This window comes from Melozone crissalis, unplaced genomic scaffold (genome assembly GCF_028551555.1).
Source record: "Melozone crissalis strain CALT ecotype California unplaced genomic scaffold, PUWL_Pcris_2 ptg000057l_1, whole genome shotgun sequence".
NCBI classification, from domain to species: Eukaryota; Metazoa; Chordata; class Aves; order Passeriformes; family Passerellidae; genus Melozone; species Melozone crissalis.
Window position 1 is genome coordinate 5,982,193 of NW_026535835.1, and position 20,099 is coordinate 6,002,291.

Consider the following 20,099-nt stretch of genomic DNA (forward strand, 5'->3'; position numbering starts at 1 on the left):
TCTTTTATTTTTCTTTTTGGAAGAGGATTTCAGTAAAATAAAAGAGATGCTGCAGTGCTGCAGGAAGGGACAAAGAGATCAAGTGATGTGGCACACATGAAAATATGGAAAAAGGTGTAAGCTGCATGTTACTTTTTGCTTTTGAATTAGAACAATACCTTTTCCCAAAGATTGTGTGTAAAGCCTCCGAATCCTGTGGCAGAAAGGCTTGGAATGGAATCATTTTGCTTGTGCTCAGCTTCCTGTGATGACACCTGCCTTTCTCTCTGCTTGAGCGCTCTGCTTTGCACCTTGGATTCCCTGGTAGGAATCTTAACATCTCTCTATATATTTACTTATTGGTGCTTAAAGCATATGCAGTGGTGGTTTTACTTGTAACTCTGGTTTTTGTCTCTTCAGTGTATCTTTAATTAGAAGTGCCTGCTGGCTTTCAGACATGTTCATCCCAGAGCCTTGCATCCAGAATGCGGTGCTACTTCTTCTCAAGCCTTGGTTAATGCCAAATTATTTTAAGCAAAAACAGTAAAAAGGGAGAATCTCTTTTTAGATTTCGCCTTTGTTGGATAGTGCTGCCAGAAATCCTGCATTTTGTCTGAGCTGGCTTTATGTAATGGCTTCTCCATGGTATTACCATGGTGGCTGGGAAGCAGATGTGACCAAGTGCAAGTGATGTTTGTGTTTAGTTCCTCTGTACATATCCAAGGGCTTCAGAGCTGGATAACTTCTGACCTGCCAGGTCCATATCCCCACTGCCCCCCAGGACAGAGATCTGCATGGAACTGTTTTCTGCTCAGTGCTGCAAGTTGTGGCAGTGTTCCATTCAGATGCAGGATCCATTTTCCCTGTGGAGAGATTAGTTATGAGCATTGCTTCACATGAATCCCCCTTAGGGCAGGCAAACCCTGTGGATATTGTAGGATGAGCCACAAAAACATGAGGGTTTTTTATGGGCAAAGAACTGAGAGTCTCACAAATAAAAATGTTCTGCCTCTGAGCTGAGTGAGTGCTGCTCTGCATTAAGCAGAGTGAGGACACGCTTCCCTCAGCCACGAGGAAGGTGAACTCCAGTTTGTCTTGGTGATTGAACAAATTCAGGTTGTGTGGCCTCATCCTGCCTCCCTGAGATGCCCGTGCTGAATAATTCATGCTGTGTTTTCTGGGAATGCTGAGTTTGAAATCCATAAACAGCAAAAGGAGCATGTTGGTGAAGGTGGCATCTGCCTCACGCTCTGTCTCGCCGGGGTGGCTGAGTGTAGCAGTAGGAGCTGCATTTGGTAGGTGTAGCTGTGAATTCCCATAAACACTCTGTTGTGGTTGTTCGTGGCAGTACGAGCTTGTTTGAGAATACAAAGCACTTCAAAGGGAGGTTTCAAGGGATGTTTCTTCGTTTAGAATAAAAATGCAAATACTATGTGACCTCAAAACGGGGAAAACCTCATCCGTGGAGTAGAAAAGGGGAAGTGCTCCTGTGCATAGTAAAATAGGAGCAGCTCTACAACTGATTGCTATTCCAAATAGGGTGCCAAGAAAGCAGTAATAACTTACAGGCTTGAAACTGCCAAGCAGTTTGACCTGCTTACACTAAATTCGTGCTCTGGGTTCTTTTCTAGAGGAGTCCCTCTCCTTTCTCTGGTGGAGATTAACCCTCAAGGGCTAAAGTTGCTCTGTACGTGTGTTTGTGCAAATGTGGGAGCCTGAGAGCAGTGTTTGTGCTGAAACCGAGCAGGGGTGTTCCTGCTGTCAGAGGTGAAGAGCACGCTCAGGATAACTTGTATCTGTCTCTTATTAGGTCTTTAAGAATTGTTATCCTTTGTTCCCTCCCCCAGGCAGAATGGAATTCAGGAAGATGGGATTACCCTGTTATAAAGCTGACCCATTGTGCTGCCTTTCAGCATTTTCTTTATCTCATTTCCAGGACAGGAACTCCCTCTCTTTCCCATAAGGCTGTCCCTATCCTTTTGATGGGTTTATACAGGATTTCCTGCTGAGTCAATAGCGGAGGAGTGCAGGGAGATAGCAGTCGGGATTCGCAGGGAGCCTGTGCTCAGCCGGAGGAGCCTCAGCCCGGCGGAGGCAGAGCAGCGCTGCCTTTTGACTTATGTAAGTGGCGACTTTTTGCTGTATAATTAATAATTGTAATAAAAGCACGTTTGCATCCCATTGCACCAATACCTTCTCTGTGGCAAGATTTAGAGATAACGCAAGGTCCAGACCCACTAACATCTTTACCAGTGGGTGGCTTTCAGCCCGACTGCGACCTTAGGGAACCGCAGACATTTTTTACCCCTACAGATGCATGCTCACAGCGAGACCCCCGAACGCTGCGGGAGCGGCTCTGTGCCGGAGGGATGTTCTTTCCCTGTAACCGCTCAGTCCATCCCCGTTTCGTGAGACCCCCAAGGGCTCCCCGGTGTGCGCAGGGGGCGAGCGCGGCTCCGGTTCCGCGGGCGGGGCGGGGGGCGCCGGCTGCGGCAGGGCGGGGGTCGCGTCCTCAGGCCCCGCCCCATTCGCTGAGGGGGCGTGGCCAGCCCCACCGCGGGCCAATGAGCGATCGGTCACGTGCGGGGGCGTGGCGGCGCTGCCCCCCGTTTCCTGCGGGTCACGTGGCCGGTGCCCGGCGTTGCCGTGGCAGCGGCGGAGGCGGCTCCGGCTCCGATCCCGCTCCCAATCCTGATCCCGATCCTGCCCCGGCTCCGCTCCCGGTCCGTCTCCCGGGGCTCCCGGCACGGCCCCCGGACAGCACCGCGGTGAGACACGGCCCGCCCCCGCCGCCCCCGGGGCCGCATCCCGCCCGCAGGGAGCTCATCCCCAGCGGGGCCCGCGCTCTGGGGCAGCGGGCGGCTTCCCCTCAGGCGTGTTCGGGAGGTGGCGGGCTCGTCCTGCAGAGGTGGGATCCGGGAGGAGGGGGCCTCGTCCTGCCCGGGGTGCTGGAGGGAGTTGGTTTGATCCTCCCGAGCAGGGATTCCCCTGCTGTGGGGGGGACGCGCCCCGTCCCCCCACGGGGGGAATCCCGTGCCGGGATGGTGGTGCTGGGATGGGCGCCTCGTCCCGCCTGGCTGGGGGCAATCCCCTGCTCCTGGAGGGACGGGGTGACCGGGAAGGGTCCGTCCTGTCCGGCCGTGCTTCGGAGGTGCCGAGCGATGCAGAAGGCTCCTGTGGGATATACCCGGACAGGGATGCTCCCGCTGGAGCGCTGTGAGGGGGCATCTCCAGCACAAGACCCTGAGCCAGGCTGATTTTGGAGAACGGGATTGAAGTGTTGGGTCCCATCTTGGCTGAGGAGTTGAGGATCCTTGGGATGCTGGATCAGGATGCAGTGGTAGGAGGTTGTGTCCTGTCTAGGAAAGATCCTCTGTCCAGGTTGGCTTTGGAGGGAAAGGTCCTCGCTGGGAGTGAGTCGCATCCTGTATTGAGGGGTGCCCTGTCTGAGGCTGCTTTGGAGGGGAGATCCTGGCAGTGTGGGATCACCTCCTGCCCAGCGTGTGCTGAGGGTGGCGGGAAAGGAGGTGCCCTGTGAGGAGGATCCCAGCTGTGGCCCTGGGACCAGGGAGTCCCACCCTGCCTGGAGGTGATCCCCTGCTGCCACAGGGGTGGTGTTCACACCTATGGGGTGTTCACACCCTGCCTGGCTGCTCTGCACCCCAGCAGGGCTGCTTGGAGGAGTCCCAAGCCAGAAGAGAACATAGGAAGGGGTTTTCCATGACAAAGATGGCTGGAACTCATCCGAGTCAAGTAACAGGGCTCGGGATTTAGCTTAGCCACGGCCTGTAGGGGCTTGAACAATGGGAGGGAAGGGACTGGCACAAACCCACAGATCAGTGTGGGGGTGTGGGGCAGAAACCTGGGACTGAGCAGGGGGCTGGCATCAGAAATCAGGCCGAGGAGCTGCCAGTGCTGCAGAGAGAGCGCTCTGTGGTGCCTGAGCACGGCAGTGGTGGGAGGGGGACCCGCTCTGTCGCCTTCATCCCCAGCTGTGCAGAAATCCCCACACAGGCACTGAGATGGGAGGAGGCAAAGGCTTTCCCTTTTCCAAAGGACAGCACTTGGCAGGTTAAGAAAATCCACATAAGGGAGCAATCACAGAGAGCTTTCTGTCCTCCCAGTGCGAGATGAAGTGGGGTCAGATGCGTCGGTGGTGCAGGGAAGACACAGCTGGGATGGAGTTTGTCAGGGCTGCCTGAGGAAAAGGTTTCCTGGAGAATTCCTCATTCCCCATCCAGAGCTCAACAGCCCTGTGCAGTCAAACCCTGTAGGATAGTTATTTCTGTAAGAACAAGTGTCCTAAACCTTTAACTTTGCAAGGCAGGAAGGTGAAATCTCCAGAATAAGCCTCCCCTGATGCAGATGACAGGCTGCAAAGTATTTCCAGAGTAAAACTGCTCCAGCAACAGCGCATGTAAAATTCTTCTTTGGTCTTGTGTTTCAGCCCTTGGAGCCCTCCACGCAGTCCCTCCATGTCCATAGCCAGCAAGGTGAGTTTGACTTCCTGGCACTGCTTGTTTGGGTTACATTTGTGTTTATGGATTTCGTTCTGAAGCTGTTTACTTATTTGAGAACATCTCTTGAGCCGCTCCAGAGAGAAAATTCAGCCTTGTGGTATTTTTAGCTTATTTTTCTAAGGGAAAAAGCAGATGTGATTGGGTTCTCTTGCCCTCTCTCTGTAACCTCTGAATTCATTTGTCTTTTTAATGGAATTTGTCCCAGGGGTCAAGTTTCCTACATAGAAAGTTCCTAAGTATTTTCTGAAATTAAATGGCAGAGCCGAGGCCATCACTGTCCCAGCTGGGGACAAAGGGATGAATTCACTCCCTGCTATACATTGCAGGCCCCACACAGGATGTTGTCACAGGAAACAGCTTTACAGTTTTGCTGCTCACAGATTGTTTCTTCCTCCAATCCTCCCAGGAGGCTTTTTTTTAATCTGTAAAATAGGTGATTCTTGCCTTTTCTGGAAACACAGATCAAGCAGGAAGGTTTGTCCCTGTTATTGTTTCTCTTCTTGTTTTTATTATGGCATGTATATTCTAGTGGCCCTTTCTTTTTTGTTTGTTTGTTTGGGGAAATTTTTTTGCTACTTTTAAATATTTTGAAAATTCCTGAGCAGGTCAGGAGCCTTCCTGGAGTGTTGCAGGGGCTGAAATAACTGCCTTGTCAAAACCTGCCCAGGAATCCTCCTGTGCTGCCATCCTTGTTATGTCTGAGGGAACTGGAACCTAAAAGCCCCCCCCCCATGTTCAGGAGGAACAATCTTGGACCTGCAGTGCTTTATTTGCTATTCTTTGTTATTGTGCCTGAAACAGCTTCCTTCCCTTTTAGTAACAGCATTCAGAGTTGTGGGCAGTTGATGTCTTTTGATCTTTGCCACTTCTGCAAGTCTCCCAGCAGCCATGGCTTTATTAGCTGTCCCCACATGGCCCCTGTACATGGGGGGATGCAGGCAGAGCTGAAAGGTGCCTGTGACCTTGAGAGGTGGTGCTGGGACTAATTAGTGCCACACCAGGTGTGATTCTGGGCAGCATCTCCTCCTCCTGGGGGCTGGTGAGTGTTTCATAGCCAGAAGGTGCAGCTCTGGTGTCTCTGTCTGCCACCTCCTCAGTGCTTAGTGAGAGAGTTGTGAGTGAGGGGATTAGACAAGGAATTGCAGTTTCAATTTTTTTGGAAGGCCGAGTTAGTTGCAGATGTGTGTCAGAGTTGAGAAATTTTTGCACAAAACATTCCATGGATGTTGTTCTGTGTCTGGGGATCACCAGAGCCTTTTGGCAGCAGCCTGGGGACGTGGTGCTGAAAGCTTCCACCACCTGAAGTACTCTTGCTGCTTTCATGCATCACTCAGTGTAATCCCTTCAATCTGAAGATGATGGAATTTCCTGGAAGTAGCTTGATTTCCCCTTTGGAATTGCCTTTTCCTTGCCCCCTGCTCAGAGCCACCGGTGGAAGTAAGAGAACAGGATTCTTGGTCAGATGTGCCTGATAAATGGAGTGTGAGCAGCACAGGAAATTTAACTTCCACTGCAAAAGCTTTGAAGTTCATTTGTTAACCCTGCACAGCTCTGTGATTACTGAGGGAGCACTGTGCCCATCTAAACTGACCTTTGATGAGCAATGGTTGAGAAAAACTGATGTGCTGGTTTGAAATAAACCGGGGGGGAGATTATCACCCACAAAAATATCTTGAGACAGGCTTCAAGTCGGAGTTACAGTTTAATAGAAAGATTACAGTAGATGAATTATACAGAATTGGAATTTTACAGAAAAACTGGTTTAAACCCGCAAAGTCAGAGTACAGCCTGGCCAGTGTGGGTCAGGGTGGTGGCTGCAGTCTGATCAAGCAGTGGTTGCAGTGATGGTTGCAGTCCTCTCACAAGCAGTGTTCCTGTGGATGGTCTGGTTCTCCTGTGGAAGTTCAGATGTTCCCCTGCATGTCCAGTGGAGGTGGTGCTCATATCCCCATAGATAACACACTGTCAGATGCAGGCAGGAAAGTTCAGCACCTCCCCCGGAGCCAGGAATTTCACAATGGAATGATGTGATCCTCTGAGTCACGGGATATTCTGGGGAGTCCTTTATGGCCTCGGTCCTTCCAGCTGCCCATCGGTGCCATTGTGGCCCATTGGCAGGGATGATCCCTGGGCTGGGTGTAGCTGTCACGGCTGAGTGAAGCAATTTGTGAACACAATAAAACACCGCCCTGCAATGCAGGGTTTGCCTCCTTCCCTTATCTAACAGCCAGCTCGCAGCCTGGGGGGTCGGGTGTGCACCCTGCAGCTCCTGCAAGCGGCCATTAACAATTAATCAGGAGTAATGTGGATGGGAATAGAACGCTCAGTTTGGTAACAGCCCACTTTGTAACCCGGGAGGAATGGTTTCCAAAGAAAGAGCAAAAAGTGACTCCCTCAACTGGTGTTTGATTCTCTAAGGAGGTGCATTTGGTGCACTGGGACATGAACAGTCAAATCAAAACAAAGATAAGACGGGGGTGAAGTGTATTTATATAAAACAATTTTTTATGAGCGAGAAGGAATTAAAGGGCAAAGTTGAGGTGCCTGCTCTGAAACGAAAATCCGGATGGTGTGCAGCCTTCCTGAGTCCCTGCTGAAATAGTTGCCCAGTGTACCTTTATAATTTTCCTAGTTCTTGTGGTCATTTTTGGCAGTTATGGACGGTTCTTTCTCCGTTCTGAATTCCAAGTGTGATGTTATTTGATCCATCATTTTCCACTGACCAAGGGCAACTTTGTTCAACTGCAGCTTTTCCAGTAGTTAATGCTCATCCTGTCCACCCCCCTTCCTGAACATGACTGTTTTGTTCCCTCAGCACTTCTCCCATCATGAGCACTGAATTAAACGTTCCGGTGGATCCTTCCACTCCTGCCTGCTGCTCTGAGCCTGGCACCAAGGGCATGGATTATCGGGACTGGGTCCGAAGGAGCTACCTGGAGCTGGTCACCTCCAACCACCACTCTGTGCAAGCCCTGTCCTGGAGAAAACTGTACCTGAGCCGAGCCAAACTGAAAGCCTCCAGCAGAACCTCTGCTCTGCTCTCTGGATTTGCAATGGTAATGTGAGAAACGCCAATCACTTGTTTTTAAGCTTTTAAAAGTTTAATAGTAATAAAATGGTTATAAAAATAGTAATACAATTAGAGTAATTCTCTCATATTGTCCTAATATATTGTCCTAATTTGAATTAGGACAATATGAGACAATAGAAACAAAGAATTATGGACGTCCAGGTACCTTTTTCTGGGCAGCATAAGCCCAAAAAAGGACATTCAAAAAAGGACACTTTTAACAGAGGATTAACCCTTAAAAGCAATAGCCTGTTGCATATTCATACATCTCATACATTATGCATAAATTCCATTCAAACACAGGATTCTGTCTGGTCAACTTCTTTCTCTGAATCCAAAACGGTGCCTTCAAGCCTGAATGAGGCAGGAAGAAGTTCGTTTCTTCTGATAATGGGGCAATCCTTCTTTCTCTGAAGTATTTAGATGTCCTGTGACAGCTATCTCCCTTTCTTTAGAAAAAAAAGTATCCTACATTGCATAGTTTCTATTTTAACATTATATTATAACCTAAAACTATATTTAACACACTACTTAAGAGAATTAATACAGCATTACTTTCTAACACAACACATATAATATTCATCTTAATATTTCCAAAAAGCCAATCATAAAATATGCATTTTTCACAGGTAATGTGTGTTTCATAGGTTTTTGGATGGTGAAGGTTTTTGGGTTGCCTCAAATCAACTATAAATCAGTGTTTTCTTCCTGGGAAGGAGCAGGGAGTTGTTTCCTGAAGAAACAGGAGGCATCTGCCTGGGGGCTTCTGTTTGGCTGCTGCTGCAAAGTTTGAGGCTGGCTCTCTCACTGCAGCAGGGATACATGAGCTGTCTAACAGCCAGCCCACACACTCCCGAGTCAGCCCTTTAAAAATACTGATCCCCTACTGCAAGTGATCCTAAGGGCTCCAGCAGCCTTGCTAAACAATCCAGGGCCTCCTTTGGCCCCGAGGCTGGCTGCCCTCATGCATGCAAGGCTGCTCTTGGGTGTGGAGCACTTTCAGGCCCCTGTGGCTGCTGTGGTCCTGAACGTTGTTTTAATTTCTCTGCGTGTTTTCTCAGGTCACAGTGTCTAAAATAAGGTGGAGGTTGGCCACAGTCTGCCAAAGTGAAGTTTGCATAGCATGATCAGGGAGATCGTGTTCTGCCACTGAGGTGTGAGAAGAGGCCCTGAGCCTCAGCCCTGGTGTCAGAGGGCTCTGCAGCCTGCAGGGAGCCAAACCTGGTGTATTTTTGTCAGTGCTGCCTATTGGAAGTGATCCCTGGAGCTTGCTTTCCCCTGTGCAGCATTGGGTGTTATTTGGAAGTGATTTGCATAGGTCAGAACCATGTCAGGGGTGAGCAAATAAACAAGACTGAGACAGTCAGTGGTCCAGTGCTCAGGCCTGTCTGAGCTGTGCATTAAAACACCACCGTGCTGTGTGAGCCCCTTTATCTCCCCTCACCTTTTGCTCCCTGTGAGTGAGAGTTGGAACCAGTTTGGGGGAGATTTCCTGCTCAGGAAGTGGGCAGGTCTGGCTGTTCCCGAGGTCTGGCAGCACAGAGGCAGAGGGCAGTGCCTGGGTGCTGTGGGACATGATGTGGAGATGTTTCATCCTGCAGCTCAGAAGCTGGGAGGGAAAGACAGATCTCAGGAACTTCCCAGATCGCCTTTCTTGTTACATTTTAGCTTCTTCCACTGCTTTTTCCTCCCCCAGCCCCCCAGACCATGAATCATCCATAACATTACAAGTTGGTCACCCAAAGTGAAGCTGGAAAGCTGCGGGCGGGGGTTTCAGTGGGAGCAGGCTGGGGTGGGGACAGGGTGCTCAGTTGCTTTGTCATTGCTCTCCACTCAGTGGCTGGGTGCAAAAGATGCTCTTCAAAGCATTTCACAAAGTCTGTGTTGGTTTGTAACCAAACTTGTGTGCTGCAGGGGCAGGTGGTCTCCTCCTCTTTTGGAGAAAGCTGGGTGCTCTCCTGTAGGCTTCTCTCAGGCAGGAATTTTCTTACTCTAAAAAGCCTCTCACCTGCATGCTCTGTGTTCTTCTGGTTACTGGAGTTCTAATAATAAGTTCTAATAATTGTGTTGTCTTTAACCCAATTATTGAATTAACATTTTGTATTGCTGGGGACTGATCTACCAGCATGGTCCCACAAAGTGTCCCTGCTGGGGTGTGCTGTCACTGGCACCACTGGGACTCAGGGCTTGCAGCCCACCCACACTGCAGGGCTGAACCACATCTCTGAAAACAAATCATGCTTTCTCAGCTCTTACAGCAGAAAGTTACTGAAAGTCCTTGGCAAACACACAAAATTAACCACTGGTTTTACATTCTCTTTGAACTCTTTTAAAGTGCAGTTGAATATACACAGGTGTAAGTAGTGTCGATTATGCTCAGCAGCCTAATGTAAGAAATAGAAATCAGTAACTAAGAAATAAAATCTCTTGCAATAAGGAATTCTCTTTATTAGCTTTTTCCCATCTGATTGAAAAGCTGAGGTGTTTGTTCCTCCTGGGTTATTTCTCCACGGGTATGCAGGAGTTTCGTACATGGATGTTTACTCTCTAATAAGAACACCTCTGGCTATTGATGAAAGAAGAGAAGTTATTTAGAGATAAATATGTGTAGACGTGGCACTTAGGGCCATGGTTTGGTGGTGGACTTGGCACTGTTGGATTCTGTGATCTGAAATGTGTTTTCCAGTCTGAACAATTATGTGATTCTATTAAACAACTTCCCCAAAGCCTCGAGTGCATTTGACTACGTAAACAAATGTCATCCAGGGCTTGGCTATTGCTTTATTTACTTCCTTGTCGGTGTGTTTGATGCAAGCTAGCTTCATATTGGCTGAAATTATTTTGAGCTGATGGATATTTGATCAACAGGCCATGGCTCTGATCCAGCTCCTTCTGGACAGACTGCAGAATAATGCAAACCTTCCTCGTTACCATCTCTGGTATTTCTGGCAGAGCACTGGGGCAGGTCAGGAGGATGTGGGTCATTCCAGTGCCAGGGCTGCTTGGAGGTGGGCTGTAAGGCAGCTGCATCTGCCCCAAGGAGGCTGCAAATAAAGGAAATTCAGTGGGAGCTTAGGAAACCTGCTTAATAATTTTCCTGATGGAAATAAGAGCTATTACTGCTAATCCATTTTCTCAATACTTATCCAATTGCTACAGGATATGTGTTTGATTAAAAAAAACACTAAAACAAAACAAAAACCCCGACAGATCTACTGGAGTGGTTGTTTTTGCAGTCTGCCAAACCATCTGTGTGAATGTGTCATGGTTTATGTTAAGCCATTTGTCATCCTTTTGCTTGATATTATCTGTCTTGGTCTAAATTTCTCAAAATGAATAACATCCTTGTTGTGGACAGTCTCAGCTATACTGGTCTAAACCCCACCATCATTGCATGTAATTTAACTGCAGTTTAATTCTAAAATGTTGTGAGCCCCTGATCCTGTAATTCTGGAGTTCAGCTGGGTTATTCTCAAGCTTAAAATTAAGCCTGTGCTGAAATATTCCATGGCTTGGCAGAGAGCTCACCCTTGCAAAGTTGCTTCTGGGAAGAGGTTAAAATAAAGGGGGCTATTACATGGAAGAGTATAATTGTATCAAACATGACATATTAATAGTTTCACAGGCTAGACAGCTTATTTAATGATTTTTAAATGGGTTATGTCAGCTTGTCCTCTTTCTCTTATCCCAGTCAGGAAATGACATGACAGCCTGTGTTGGGTGAAGCAATAAGAGCTCACTCACCTTTTCAGTGCTTGTTTGGGTTAAATGAACTGCTTTTCTGCCTTGCTGCCCTATCTGGATTGTTGGTGTTTTTCACTGAAATACCTCTTACTGAGCCATCAGTCAGTGTTAAAAATTCATCACATTGCACAGCTGAAGCTCGCCCTGGGGAATAGGTTAGTCTGGGAGGAAACATCCAATTAGCTGAAAAGTGCTGCTCATGTGAAGGATAACAAGCAGAAATTGATATGTTGACATCAGCCAGGCTTTCAGCTTTAATATAAAGCTATAAATTGGACATGCAGGTACAATTCCCATTCAGCTGTGTCTCTGGGTATTACAGCACCCCATAATGAACAATGTACCTGCAGCTTTTCCTGGCTGATGGGGCGTGACTGGCAACCCCAGTGCTGCACAAATTCACTGTACAGTGAAGCAGAGAATGAGTCTGATCTCCTCCCTCTCAGATCAATATAAGGGGAACTGCAAAGGGAACTTACACAAGGCAACGTGAAATCTGTTCTGTTTCAATTGACCTTGCAATTGATAGTGAAGGATTCCTGTGTTGGGATTTTCTCTGCTATACAACAAGAACTGCTGTATTGTTTACTACACTAAACTGCAACCAGGAGCTGATAAAAACAAACAAAGGTAAAACCCTGACATTCCCAACAGAAGGCTGGGAATGCCCAAGGTCTGTCACAGTATTTTTGCTGTCTTTTATATCTTAAATAGTTGATGTAGCTATAAAATCCAGACTTGTAGAGATTGACCATTTTCCACACATGTTGTATCTTGCTTGCTGGTAAATGTGTTCAGACTTGACTGTGATCTGATGGGTTTCAGAGCAAATGTAGGTAAGGCAGCAGTCATGCCAGCTGGTTTCCATTCCCTTTAATCCTTTTCAGGGCTTCCAGCAGAGACAACATGAGCATACCCCTAATCTTCAAGTGCTTAAATAATATTATGAACAAGTAATGCCAGAGCAAGTGGTGCAGGTGATTATACAGAGCCTGAAATGGCTGCTCAGGGGAGTCTCATGTGAAGTCTGGATAACATAATCGTGAGTCAGTTCTGGAAAATCCTTCTGTGTCCCAGAATCAAGTGCATATTTGAAACTTTGCCTTCTCATGATGTTCTTTAGAGGGGCTGTGCTGTGCTGGAGCAGCAGGTCAGCTGGGATCACCAGAGGTTTTCCTTGCTGCCAAGAAAGTTAAATTCTGCAGTCATAAAGTGCAGCTACAGATGCAAGCCAGCTGCTAGAGAGAAATGTTTGATAATCTTGTCCACTGCTTTTGTGTCTTTTTTTAGCAGAGAGTTTGTGCTTCTTTTCAGGGACGCCACCACACAGAAGTATTGGTTTGCTTCACAGGTAGCTTAATTGTAAAAATTCTTAAGCTAAACCAGTTAACAGGACTCCAGTTCTGATCTCAAAAGAGCTTCCTGCTCTCTTGCACATATTCTGCTTCTTAAACTTTATTTGATTAAAGTAAAAATAGCTTTAGAGACCTGCTGTGGGATAGCTCTTGTTTTGGGAAGGAGACTCCTGAGTTGCTGAGCACACCCATAAGCCAGTAGCTGACCACTTCTGCTGGGTGTATCACCAAGTTATTACCTCTCAAGGGAGAAACTTGAGGATATAAATAACTTAAAAGTTATTTATCTGGGAATATTTGTAATAAAAACAAATGCAAACTGTCCTGAGAATAGAAGGCAGTTATTTTAACTATGGGCTAACTTAAACTGTAGTTTTTGTGCTTCCCATGGTGAGCAGTGAAACCTGGCTGGCCAGTGGCCAGAGGAGCTGCTTGGTTTTGCTTTTCTTTACACGCCTGAAGTGGAAACTTCCTGTGCTGCAGCCGCAAGGAAGGAGTGGCCCTGGAGGCTGTGATGGTGCCTTATAGCAGGCTGTTAGCTGCCTCTCAGCCCCACGTGGCATCTAACTAGCTCCTTCTGTTGTGTGCTGGGTTTGGGGCAGTTCCTGTGGCTGTGGTGGCAAGGAGAGATGTGTTTGAGAAAACCATGGTCTCAGAAGGGCCACAGCAGTGGGTGACAGCAGTGATCCATCTGGGCTGCCATTCCAAAAAGCTCTGGAGCGTGTACTTGACCTTAGTTGTTCTTCCTGAATCAGGATGCTTTTCTGGCTGAAAGCCTTGAAAAGAGGAAAGCCAGCAGGTGCTGACAAGCTCTCTGTTCCTTCCCCAGGTGGCCATGGTGGAGGTGCAGCTGGAGGTGCAGTACAAGTACCCCCAGATGCTGCTGATCGCCTTCAGCGCCTGCACCACGGTGCTGGTGGCCGTTCACCTCTTCGCCCTCCTCATCAGCACCTGCATCCTGCCCAACGTGGAGGCTGTGAGCAACATCCACAACCTGAACTCCATCAGTGAGTCCCCCCACGAGCGCATGCACCCCTACATCGAGCTGGCCTGGGGCTTCTCCACCGTCCTGGGCATCCTCCTGTTCCTCGCTGAAGTCGTGCTCCTGTGCTGGATTAAATTCCTGCCAGTGGGCTCCATCCTGAAAAACGAGACCACCAACGTGGAGAAGCCCAGCAGCCACGCAGGGTGGCAGTCAGCACTGGTGTCCACCATCATCATGGTCCCTGTGGGTCTGATTTTTGTCGTCTTCACCATCCACTTCTACCGCTCCTTGGTGCGGCACAAAACGGAGCGGCACAACCGGGAGATCGAGGAGCTCCACAAACTGAAAGTGCAGCTGGATGGGCATGACAGAGGCATGCAGGTGGTGTGACAGAGCCTGCACACAGCTCAGCCAGGGCTGAGAGCAAAATAACCTGGTCTGCTGCTTGGTGAGACGCACCAGGAATGGATTTTCTTGAGGCTTAAATCTGTAAATGCTACTTGCCTGCCATTTCTAGCTGTGGGTTCTTGTGCTGTTCCACGTGCTGGGGGCTCTGCCCTGGTTCTGGTCCCACACACTTGGTACTTAAGTCGACACTGCCGTGGTGTTCAAGGTCAAAACTTTATCTACCTTAATATTGGTAGCCAAAAATCTGTATTTTTTACAAATGCAATATTCCATTGCCAAAAGTGAAACTGCATCGGCTGTCCCAAAGGTCTCTCTGTGTGTATTTGTGTGTGTAGGACCTGTCTTACCTGTCAGAACTCCCTGGCTGTCAGTGCAGCCACAATTAACTGGCAGCTCATTCCTAGAGCAGAGCTGATTAATGTGGGTACCTGCAGCTGACTCAAGGACATCCAGGAAAGCACAACAGAAACTGAGAATGTTGATCACCGTTGTTCCAAAGCAAGTATTCTATAAATACATAACCAGAAAGAAAACAGCCTTAGCTTTTATGTTCTTTTTTTTTTGCTGTTCTTTACTGTATTTTTACAGCTTGGGATGTAGAATTTTGAATTGCAGGAGGCTGGGAAGTTCTCTCACACTTTCTTCAGTGGCATCTGTCACCTTAGCTTGAGTAAGTGCCAAGATCGTGTTTTTCCCAATAACAGGCAGGAGTGCCCAGGGAAGGCTTACAGGTGTTTTAGATTTAACAAGGACATTCCTAAAACAGAACAGTGACAGGGAATTTAATGAGACAAGACTTTGAAGGACTAACAAAGCAAGTTTCAAGGAGGCAAAGGAGTGACAGCAAGTACTGTAGAAATCTGCCACCATGTCTTCTTCATTTGTGCATTGCTGCAATGCCTTTTGCCTGGTTTGCTGGAGAGGACAAGCCCAGTCCTGTACTATTTCATCATTTGGGTGTTTGGTTTTTTTTCTTTTTTTAATTGGCTGTAGCATTTATCTGTCAGAAATGAATGCTTCCTTCTCCCTTCACCAAAGCAGACGAGTCCTCTGGTGGAACCTGGAGCTGTCCTGGCGAGCCTGATGGAGCTGGATCTGGCAGGAATGCTGTGTGCCATTAAAAAGCTATCCCTTTCCTTTGAGCTCATTTCTTTTTTCAGCAGCTGAGACAATGACACTTGCATGTCTGTGTTGCTTTGCAAGGGAAGCTTGTAAATTCCACAGCATCCTCGTGGGTGAAAACTTCTGTAAAAAAGAAAACCGATTTTATTATTTTGGGTAACTTTGTGGAGAGAAAAGAGTGTTTTGCAATCATCAGCTCTTTTAAGGGAAAGTCAGGCTTTCTGACACACAGGGCTGCAAGAAGCATAAGCACATTTTCTTGGCCCTGATCCTGTGCTAGTTTCCTCCTCTGCACTCCAAAACTGCAGTTTCAGAGTCTCTGAGGCCTTATAGGTTTCTGAAATCCTTAAGGATGTTTATAATGTTCTATTTAACCCTGGGCCCTTATTCCACTGGGATTTGAGGCAGTGTAATGCATGTCAGCTTCCCAGAAGGGACAGCACATGCAAACCCCAGGGGAGCAGGGTGAGCCTATCCCAATATTCCTCTGTCAAGGGCCTTGGGAAACCACCTCTCATCTCTCTTGTTTACATGGGAATGTGAGCATTGCTGAACAAGTTGCTTAGCACTGTGTCTGTGGCTTTCATCTGCTGTTCTTGCTGCAGTTGGCATGTACCATATTGGCTGATGTGCAGCAAAGAAAATAGTCTTTGTGTGCTAAATGACTAATCTGTACTCATGTGCATATGCAAAAAACAAGGAGTGTCCTCCAGGAAGTGGGGGGGTCGTGAAATTCATATGAACTCCCCAGGACTCTCCCCTTTCTCCCTCCTCTTTTTACCATAATAAAAATGTAAAGGTTTATACAACAGAATCAGAGTTGGGTTCTCTGCCAAGTGCTACATGTGTCAGCTCCTCTACCAACAGAATTTCTGTTGAGAGGCCAGAGCCAGACCAGATGGGATGAATCTCTCATCTGTACTTTGCACTCTCCTTTAATATCAGTAATAGCAGGACCTTGTGTGCTGATAGGCTCAGAAAGCTCTCAAGGAAAGTATTGCACCATTTTTGCAATATCTTTTTTAAAAGCTTCCCCCTGTGCATACGGTGCTGCAAAAGCAATTCAGCTTGTCTGGAAACAGCCAGATCATTCATTTAATTTTTTGCAACAGCAAATTGAGAAAAGCAGCAGAAACTGCTTTGATTTTGTAGAATAACTCATTCAGGCTTGCGTGGGATTGCATTCAAGATGAGTCTCAAGTCAGTGCACCTGTGACTGGAGTGGGACCACCTTGCTCCAGGGGTGAGTCTGAGGTGCAGTTTGGGATGGTGTCCCAAGGCCAAATGCTCCTCAAACAGAGTAATAACTTGCTTCCCTGTCTTTGCTTGCAGCTCTGTTTCTTGTGTCTCTCTGGGCACTGAGTTCTCCCTTCCATGAGAAGTTCATGGAGGTATTTTTGCTCTTTGATTCTCAAGGTTACCCATCCACCTTCATGCTGTAACTCCTCTCCATTCCCAACAACAGCACTTGCTTTTCTTGCTCCTGCCTCTGTTCCTGCAATTTATTTCCATTTTCAGCACTGTTGGGTCCAGGTTTGTGTTGCAGAAATGTTACCTGTGGTTCCAGGCACAGGAGTTCATCCATAAAGGAAGGAGTGGGGATGTTGTACTTGTCCAGCTGGGAGTTTCTGTGCTCCAGCACCACAAAATCCTCCTTGCTCCTGTGGCTGTCAGCAGGGTTCCCATCAGCCAAGCCAGCCTTTCCACACTGTCACTGCTGTCCCAACAGGGCTGCCAGCTCTCTGTGGCACGTCTGGGTTTGTGTGGCTGTGCCTGGCCACGTCTGTCCTGTGCTGTCACCTCTCTGTCATTCCTGGGGTGTCTGTCATTCCTGGAGTGCCCCAGGTTTTGTGTGGCTGCAGTCCTGCCATGCCAGCATGGAGATGCTTCTCCCAAGGGTTCCACCCTCAGCTGGGGATGAGTGCTGAGGATCTCCTGTGGTGTTTGTTGGCTTTCTGTGCCAGCTTTGGGCTCTGGGCTGCTGCACTCTGGGGTGGCTGCTGCCCTAATTCTCAGCCCCCTTGGGCTGTGGCTCTCTGGACCAGCTATTGCCTTGTCTGAGCTATTTCTCCAATTTTTGCACTGGAGCTTAGCACAGGGACAGCCGTGATCTAGGGACAGCCATGATCTTGCTTCAGATTTTTTTTTGTTTTTGCCCAGCAAGAAAATGCCGCTGCAGGGACACTGCTGCCCACCCTGGAGCAGGGAAGGAGCTCTCAAGGACAGGGGAACAACAATTCTTTGTATCATTCCCGTGCACCAGCCTTGGTTGGGAGGCAATTCCTCTCTCCCTTTCCATCTTGGCAGGAGTAAAGAAGGTAATGAAATAAAGACCGCGAGCTGGAAGGAGCAGGATCGGGTTCTCCCTTTGCAGGATTCAGTGGCAGCTCTCACTCTGTGGTCTCCCTATTTTTAACATCGCCCCGGGGCCAGGCTGGCTCCCTGTTGCAGTGGAGAGGAGGCTCTCGGGGAAACTGTGGCCGTGAGAGGTGGAGTCATGTTGGATTTGAGCATGTGAGGGATGAAAGTGACACCGTGCGAGAGCCCAGGGTGAAGGGAGGGCTGGAAATGTTTCTGGAGAGCACCGGGCTGGGTGCAGCTGCAGAGAGAACATCCTTCCCACATCCTTCCCTCCCACATCCTTCCTCTGGGATGTGGGGATGAGCAATCCCAAATGGCCTCGAGGTTACCTGTGCTGGGCTGGGGGTGGAGATGCTCCTTCTGCCTTTGACAATGTCTTTTCCTTCCCTTCCCTTCCCTTCCCTTCCCTTCCCTTCCCTTCCCTTCCCTTCCCTTCCCTTCCCTTCCCTTCCCTTCCCTTTCCCCTTTCCTTTCTTGCCTTCTAACAAACAAAAAGGCCTTGGAGTTTCCCTGCTGCTGTAGATTCCTTATCTTTTAAATCTCATTGCATCAACTTCCTCAACGCCCCCTCAAGCTGCAATCAAATTCAGCTGGGCCAGAGGGGATATTTTCTGGTTAACTCACAGGTTCTCTCCCCTGCAGCCATTTCAAAGCAGTTTCAGTAATTAAAATTGACTGGCTGGATTTGGACACTATTTCCCTGAATCCCTCTGTATCCAGCTGGGAGCTTGCTTTCTGCCCAGAGATGTGTGACAGCCATGAGTGCTAAGAGAAAAAGAAAAAAATCTGTATTTCAGCTTTGCTTATTCTTGTTTTACCTCTGCATGAACAATATTTAATATAGAACAACGAATGTATCTCAGTTATTGTCCAGCTGTGTGAGAGAAACTGGATAAACTCGCTCAGTTTTATGCTTCTTGGTGATTTCAGACTGATTTCTTGAAAGGCAGCTCAAGTCCTCCAGCATCTTCTTATGGGTTAACTTGGGTTCTGCTTTTTTGAAGCAAGTTTGGTCAGATATTATCATTCTCCCTTTGCAGTGCACAAGGAGATAACAATTAGATGTACTTCCTTTTAATGAGGGTCTGGGTCTTGGCACGGCATTTACAAGGAGGTTAAGGAGACAAGAAACTCCTGTAACAGAGAGACCACTAAAGTTTGTCTTCTGTTAATAATAATACCAGCTTAGTGGACAAAATTACTTTAAAGAGCTCATTAAGATTAGAACATCTTCATACCTTTCTCAGATTTCTGTGGTACTTGACAGTAAATTGTTAATGTTTATTTTCTGGCTTTTTTTTTTCTGGCTTTTTAGGAGAGAATGTACATGAAGTTTTAAGGAGTAATACTGAACAGATGGGTGTGCATTTTTTTCTAAGGATGATGCCCAAGAGGCTGTTTAACAGGTGAAAAATGTCAAAAGACTGGCACAGCAATGCCTGTGTAGTGACTAGATTAAGTTTTGGAATTCAAAAACACCAAGAAAAAGCCCTCACTTTTTGGCTCAGTATTTAATTATTTGCATTTTTTCACATTTAAGATATCAGCTAGGAAGAGCTGGAATCTTCTGGCAAGAACAGCAGCTTCCTGTATAGTTCAATCAAGGCAGAAAAATGCAGCCAGCAAATGCAGAGCACAAGATGAACTGACACTGTGTAAGTTATTGTGGCAATCTGATTCATCAGAATCCATCATCTGCTTTCACTGTGGAGAGAATGGAGCAGCAGGGATGCACACAGAAGTGTTTTAGCAGCCTGAGAGCACAATATAAATGTAGAATTGGAGCATTGGAAATTTGGGCCAAGCATTAATGGCAACACTTTGCTGCTGCAGTGTGCTGAGCAGAGAGCAGATCCATGGAGAGGTTTGGAACTGCAGGGTGAGGAGGATCCAGGGGCAGTGTTTGCTCTCTCTGAGACAGCCTGGGCTGGGTTTCCTCCCTGTGTGTCTGTGCCAGGCTCCTCCTCCTGCTTGGACAAAGCCCCTCTACTCCAGGTGCTGTCCTGGGGATATTCCACTCCCAGAGCTGCTGAGCCCTGTGGGTGCCAGGCTGCAGAAAAAGAGAGGAACTGCTGCTCTCAGCACAGTCCTGCTTTTGGGAGAGAGCTGGACATCACAGGATGGGTTGGCTTGGAAGGGACTTTAATGATCATGCAGTTCCCACCCCCTCTCATGGGCAGGACACCTTCCACTAGTCCAGGTTGCTCCAGCCTGGCCTTGGGCACTGCCAGGGATCCAGGGGCAGCCACAGCTTCTGTGGGCACCCTGTGCCAGGGCCTCCCCACCCCCACAGGGAAGAATTTCTTCCAAACACCTAATCTAGATCTACCCTCTTCCAGCTGCAGCCTATGAGGAATTTGCTGGGACAGACTCACTGTGAGCAGGTGTGGCCTGCCTGTTGTGTGTCTGTGTTTGCAGTGAAGAGGTTCCATCAGAGGAGCTGTGCTGTGACTGCTGGAACTGCTGCTGGAGCTACCTGAGGACACTCACCAACCCACCTGGATGGAGGTTTGGAGTTTGGGACTGCCCATGGGAGCCCTGCTGGAATTAGCACT

The 20,099-nt window shown here is 48.0% G+C and overlaps 1 protein-coding gene across 3 annotated transcripts; it reads left to right on the forward strand.

The window, feature by feature from the left end:
• The first annotated feature begins 76 nt into the window (after positions 1-76).
• Positions 77-14,371, forward strand: ORAI2 (ORAI calcium release-activated calcium modulator 2). 3 transcript variants are annotated; one of them, XM_054287255.1, is made up of 4 exons: positions 77-2,100; positions 4,427-4,472; positions 7,315-7,555; positions 13,498-14,371. In XM_054287255.1, exons 3-4 carry the CDS (start codon positions 7,328-7,330, stop codon positions 14,041-14,043), a joined length of 774 nt encoding a protein of 257 aa, XP_054143230.1. In that variant the 5' UTR covers positions 77-2,100; positions 4,427-4,472; positions 7,315-7,327; the 3' UTR covers positions 14,044-14,371. The 3 variants fall into 3 exon arrangements, with proteins under 3 accessions (XP_054143230.1, XP_054143232.1, XP_054143229.1); XM_054287257.1 differs by lacking the exon at positions 77-2,100 and adding an exon at positions 2,622-2,747; XM_054287254.1 differs by lacking the exon at positions 77-2,100 and adding an exon at positions 2,755-2,887.
• Positions 14,372-20,099: the final 5,728 nt, after the last annotated feature.